This window comes from Triticum dicoccoides, chromosome 1A (genome assembly GCF_002162155.2).
Source record: "Triticum dicoccoides isolate Atlit2015 ecotype Zavitan chromosome 1A, WEW_v2.0, whole genome shotgun sequence".
NCBI lineage: Eukaryota > Viridiplantae > Streptophyta > Magnoliopsida > Poales > Poaceae > Triticum > Triticum dicoccoides.
This window is the reverse complement of record NC_041380.1, coordinates 386,664,376-386,670,212: the sequence shown is the minus strand read 5'-3', so window position 1 is coordinate 386,670,212 and position 5,837 is coordinate 386,664,376. Positions and strand designations below refer to the sequence as shown.

The 5,837-nt window shown below is 52.0% G+C and overlaps 2 protein-coding genes across 2 annotated transcripts in view; one reads left to right on the top strand and one right to left on the bottom strand.

Moving 5' to 3' along the window:
- Positions 1-388: 388 nt before the first annotated feature.
- On the top strand, positions 389-1,937 carry LOC119275175 (putative pre-16S rRNA nuclease). The gene is made up of 6 exons (XM_037555982.1): positions 389-705; positions 793-852; positions 955-1,067; positions 1,238-1,306; positions 1,442-1,493; positions 1,582-1,937. Exons 1-6 carry the CDS (start codon positions 418-420, stop codon positions 1,684-1,686), a joined length of 687 nt encoding a protein of 228 aa, XP_037411879.1. The 5' UTR covers positions 389-417; the 3' UTR covers positions 1,687-1,937.
- Positions 1,938-2,262: 325 nt separating this feature from the next.
- LOC119275167 (putative glucuronosyltransferase PGSIP8) overlaps positions 2,263-5,837 on the bottom strand; it is a 4,839-nt gene continuing 1,264 nt past the window's right edge. The window contains exons 2-5 of the mRNA XM_037555972.1: positions 3,968-4,229; positions 3,273-3,474; positions 3,033-3,180; positions 2,263-2,905 (exon numbers count right to left, since the gene is read on the bottom strand). Coding sequence (XP_037411869.1) covers positions 2,362-2,905; positions 3,033-3,180; positions 3,273-3,474; positions 3,968-4,229 — 1,156 coding nt within the window. The 3' untranslated portion in view covers positions 2,263-2,361. The remainder of the gene's footprint in view (positions 2,906-3,032; positions 3,181-3,272; positions 3,475-3,967; positions 4,230-5,837) is intronic.

The window sequence follows — 5,837 nt, the reverse complement described above, 5'->3', positions numbered from 1 at the left end:
CTTCCATGGCATCCGACGGTCGTTGGTGGTCATGGCGGAAAATTTCAAATCTGGCGGTTGGGTTCCCACAGTTGCGGTTTTCGTCTTTTGTCTTGTGCTTGTGAGACCTAAATATATCACTCCTGTAGCAATTTTTTTTGTGCTATTGGAGCTGTTTTTTACCCAAGGGCAATGGACACATGGTGAACAAAGCAAAGTCCGGTGTGTCTTTTAGCTCAAGTTGTGCTGTTGTATGCCTTGATCGTGCTACGCTGGGCCGGCGAGCAAAGTGAGCCGACGCTAACGGGCCCAGGTGACTGACAGGCTCAGCGAAGGTTACTTGGATCAATAAAGCCCATAAGGGCCCTTATCCAACCAAATCCAGCCACAAAATGGCAGGTCTCTCTATCGCACTGCCCCTCTCTTCGCGGATTCGCCATGGCAACTGCGAAGCCAGCGGCGCCGGTGCCGCTCCCACGGGCCGCCGCCTACCCGCGAATTCTTCCACTGCGCCTACCGCGGCGCCAAAGGGCAGGAATTACCAGGGCCTCGCCTCCTCCCGCCACCTGCAGCGGGGACGCCGGTGGCGAGCTTCCTGCCAGGCTCCAGCCGAACGCGCGCCGGCCGCTCTGGCACGGCGGCGGGTTCAGCCTCGGCGTGGACCTGGGCGCCGCACGCACAGGGATCGCCGTCGGCCGTGGCATCACCCAGCCCCGCCCCCTCACCGTACGCGCCCTCACACTCGAAATCTACTACGCTTTTGCTCCGTTCGGTTTATTGGGGGTCTGAAGATGGGTTAGTGGATTCCGTCAGGTTCTGAAGCTACGGGGGCAGAAGCTGGAGCTGATGCTGCTCGATGTAGCTCAGCAGCAGGTAGAAAAATTCCCTTCTTCTTTCTCGTTCTCTTCTCTGTGCCCTGAGTCTGCCCGACATTTCAATTGTGCGTGAATTTGCTGCTCCTGCTCTGTTTCGCAGGAGGCGGGCGAGCTGATCATCGGCCTGCCGGTCTCGGCCGACGGGAGAGAGACGCCGCAGTCCAACAAAGTGCGGAGCGTCGTCGGAAGGCTCGCCGTCCAAGCGGCCGACAGGTGCGTGCGTGGTCCTCTGGGTTCCAATTACAGAATGGGCGGGCGGCGCACTAGAAAGCAAGCAAGGAGGGAAAAAGGCTTGTTGCAGTGTTCTTCACTTCAGTCCAGTAGAGGGGGTTCAGTGTTTGAGTGCTTTGAGTCGGCTCAGTGTGTTTGTTTGAACAGCGCAGGGGGCTGAGGGTTTATCTGCAGGATGAGCATGGAACATCAGTGGACGCCCTCCATTACATGATCTCAAGGTAGGCTGTCTACCCTGTCATGGATGGCAAGTTTGCTACTACCTGCCATAAACTTTATTTCGAAAACCACCAAAAAAAACAAGTTGGATAAATCTCACTAGGATGTTGTCTCGGTCTGAAACTCATGTTCTTCAGGGGTGTTAAGAGGTCTTCCCGTGACGACAAATCTGATGCGTATGCTGCCATGGTACATATCATTCTGGCCACATCACACTCTTTTACCGGCTTTTGTGTGTCCCAGCTTCCAACTTGACTATAGTTTACTTTGGCTGTAGATGATTCTGGATAGATACTTCTCGTCATCAGGTCAAGGGGCTCAGATTGTTCTTCCTAGGCAACAGGAACTGCGGGACAAATCAAGGCAAGATGCTGAAATTTAGGAATGTGTGTCCACCTTTTCCAACTTTAGACAAGATACTTAGAATTTAACCATTGTGTTCTGTTAGAGAGGGCTTTACATCCTGAACATATAATACGATCAGCTAACTTCAGTTGACTATGCAACCTCATCGTTGGCTCTCTTATCCATTTTGTATCTACACTTTGTTTTCAAGATACTTATGTACCTGATTCATAGATCTCTAGATTAGAATTATGATGAACCGTCTACCTTTTGGTAGTTTCAGACGTTCGCCATTGAGTCCCGACTCTTTTCCAGAAAAATGGGAAGAAAACTTTCAGTTAAACCAATTATATGTATATTTCCAGTCACAGAGACAGGAAACAACTTGCTCAAACATAGTTTGAACCGTCAGACCTAGCAAGACATTTTTTTTTCTGAAACAGGGGAACACCCTAACAAATGGTAATTTACAATAGTCCCATTACCCACCGGATGCAATGAACATGCCCCTTTTTTGTAGTTAAGTTCAGTGCAACTGATCTATCTTCTCTATCTGCATTCAAATATTAGTTGCTCAGGCAATGTTTCAAAGTTACTTCTGATACAAAGCAGATTGCTAGAGACAAAATAGTCAGAATGAATCAATAATCAGCCAATCTGAATCAGCTGTCCATATGATGATGATGAAGCATATCAAACCTTTACAAAAGAGTCAGTACAGTTTGCTAAATTCAGTCTCAGGTGCTGGATCACCGAGCCGGGGGAAGTGCGGATCCCTCTCAAGCATTGTTTGCAATGAGTCCATCACCCTCACGATGGATGCCCACAGGAATGGTGCAGAGCAAAATGCATAGGCGACGACCACCAGAATCCTCGCGATGCCGTCATGGTACCATGGGAATGCCATGACAAAGAGCATTCCAACAATCCCAAGCCATGCAGTGAGCACGGCAAGCGGTGGGAGCAGGAATGCATTGATCACGACCGTTGAGAAGGCGAGGACGCCAAAGAGGTACATGGACCAACCCATGATTGGATGAACTGTGCATGGGATTACAAAGAATGGGATCGCATATGCAGCCACCATGGCCACAATCCCGGCCAGCTTGATTAGCCACTGCAGCAGGGCACCTTGTTTCTCAGGTCGCCGATTATAGCACAGTTTTGTCATCTGTGGTCTTGCCAATCTGGTGACGGCTATGATCGTTATGTACATTAGCAGCTCCATGAGGACCACCGGAATTTCAGCAGCATAACTGTCAAATGTGGACCAGGGAAGGAATGTTAGCAGGCAGAAATTAAATGTGCAGAATGCATGCCATATGATTTCTTTTCTATCTGCTCAAGTATATGTTGTGGTCGTAAATTCTTGCTTTCACTCACCCAAGATCATCCCAGCGTTGCTTGTGCCAGGAAAGGCCCAGTGGCAAGATTGGCCAGGACCACCAGTACCAAGGTTTAAACCAAGGGGCACTAGGGAATGTGATCACGCTGTTAGGACCGCATGGAACATGCCAATGGAGTTTAAGATCTGCAATATTTCAGTAAAATGTCGGTAAATATCTTTGGAAGCAAGAACCATACAAAGGTTAGAGAATGGAGCTGAAGCGCAGAGATGCTCACAGTAGTATGATGCGTCCATCTGATAGCCGAGAGGAAGGCGATATGTTCCGTTGAGTTTGGTGCCATTTTCAGGAGGGTGGAACAATGGTTTGTCCAACAAGTCTGGGTAGCAGCCGACTAGGAAGCCTTGGTCTGCACCGTCAGAGTTGTCACGGCCAATCTCCAGGTCATGAAGCATGCCATTAAACACATCCATAGAAGGCTGTATATTGGATAAAACATCAACATCAGATACTTTTTAAAGACAACTGTTATCTGCGTAAAAGATATCTTGAGGTGCATTAGCTATGATCAATGCAATGATGTTGCTCATTGCATACCTTCCGATCTGAAACTATATAGATGACTATTTAAGAAAAATCTTCTGGTTATGTGCTTGTGGTGGTTTAGTGGAGCTATCATGCCAACCATGCATGTGATAGCTGGCGAGTCAATCGAAGTTCCATCTATTAATAGTTGCTCAACTGGTTTATGCCAGTACATGCCATCATCAACAGATGTAGCGATGTGGCTCAATTTAGGAACTATACTATCATCAGCATACGTAAGGAGTTAAGGACACCATCTAGTTCAGCACAGACCGTTACATGATCAACTCAGCAGGTCCATAACATTTCAAGCAGAAGAAGAGTTTGACGTTTGGTACAGGCAGTACAATTGCAAGGTACAAACCATAAGAAGAACTGGGGCCATACCTGGAGCACGAAAAGGCCAGTGTGGAAGTAGCATGGATTGATGAAAACAGCACAAAACTGGCCGCACTGGAAGAGCTCATCGGTGTTCTGGAGGAAGATGTTGTCGGAGTCGATCATGACGACACGCTCATAGTCGACCAAGCTCCATGCGTAGAGCTTGTTCAATGTCAGCTTAAACCTCCTGTTCATTCCTCCAAGGTTGCCCTCGTAAGGATTCTTCAGGTTCTCGACAACCACCACCCTCATGCCATCCTCCTCCCTCCTGTTCCCGTTCACCACCATCAGAAATGTCATATTTCAATTCATACTTCCGTTTCAAAAAAAAAATCATACTGGGAACGGAATGAATATATTTGTTCACGTTGCATTTTATAAACGAATTAGCGATTATCGGGGCGGAGTCATGGTCCAAACCAATCATTTGGGATTTGACAGTATCCAAAACATATATTCTGAAATAAATTTCATGAAGAGGAAGGAAAGTTGACCACTCTAATTGGAAACCAACCGATTTCTTTGAAGAGAAGCCACCAAACAAATACTCCTACTACTCGTCAAAGCTCACAGCATGTACTCACACAATACAGCATATTCTCTGAGAGTACTACTCTAATTAACAGCACACAGCGGTGATGTGTCAGTCAAGAACATTTACTTAAGCAGACTGAGCATGCACTGAAATATCCCGTCTGGTAAACAGCATGGAGACTATATGCCGAAAAAGGGTTTCCCCCCGCTTTGTATACAAAGCAACCAACCGGATCATACAGGGATAGGTGCCGGAAGCAGCACAGTCACGCCCAAAAGAAACAACAGAAAAAGAGCAAAAGAAACAAATGCCGACAACGGCGGATCAACAAAAACGAAGAAGCCTCGCGATCGCTAGGCCCACCGGTCTAATCCACTAAGCTCCAAGACTCCGAAGCGCCGGCACCAATCAACACCTCCAAGAAGGATCCTGACGATGACGACGCTGCGGCCAAGGGTTTCCCCCGGTACACGACGAGGCGATAGGAAGAGTAGCCCCCGACGCCCTCCCGGAAGGTCAGGCGGCACCCACAGGCGGCACCGCGCCGGGGTCGGCCACGCCAACAGGGGGTTCCCCCGATCCCAACCCGCACCTCGGGCGCTCCGGATCCCGCCACCAAACCAACCACCACCCTACGCCAACGCAGTCATGAGGCCTCCACGCCGTCTCACCACGGCACCGCGAAGTGAGAACAGCACGACGAGGAATCAGAGCCGGGACTAGGGCATCAGCATCATCGGCACGCGGGAGGGCCCCACCTCCACCGTCAGCGACAGTAGCCGTCCGGACGCAATAGCAGGAGCACACCAGGCCCGTAGGCCCACAGGCCCGGCCGAGCCCTCGTGGGCCCGTAAAGCTCCCGCCTTCGCGCTGCTGCCGGCACGCCATCGACGCCGACGCCCCAAGTCCGAGCCGCTCCTCCTCCTCACCGCGCCGCAGACAATGAGACCATGCCGGGGGGCCGGCTCCCAGGGGCCCAGATGGGCCCGACGTGCCCGGATCTGGGCCGGGGGCGCGTCGACGGCCACCCGGCACCACCACGCCGCCCCGCCGCCAAGGAGCGGCGCCGTCACCACGCCGGCCGCCGGCCGCCACCGCAGGGCCGCCGGACCGCAGCCAAGCCGGGCTGCACCGCCGCCGCCTCCCTGCCCCGGGAAGGGAGCACGGGCGCGCGGGGACTGGAAGGCCCGCCGCCGCCGGCACCACCCGGGCCAGCGCCGGGGGCGCCCGCCGACGGCGGCGGGGGGAGATGGGGAGGGCGGGGTCCCGCGGGCGAGGGGCGCGAGCTCCGCCCCGGCCACCTCCCGGGGAGGCGACGCGAGGCGGCCAAGACGGAGGGGG

Coding starts and splice junctions, on each gene's coding strand:
- LOC119275175 (XM_037555982.1), top strand. CDS start 418: ATGGCAACTGCGAAGCCAGCGGCGCCGGTGCCGCTCCCACGGGCCGCC. Junction 706..792: donor CCCAGCCCCGCCCCCTCACC/GTACGCGCCCTC, acceptor GGATTCCGTCAG/GTTCTGAAGCTACGGGGGCA. Junction 1,068..1,237: donor GCCGTCCAAGCGGCCGACAG/GTGCGTGCGTGG, acceptor TGAACAGCGCAG/GGGGCTGAGGGTTTATCTGC.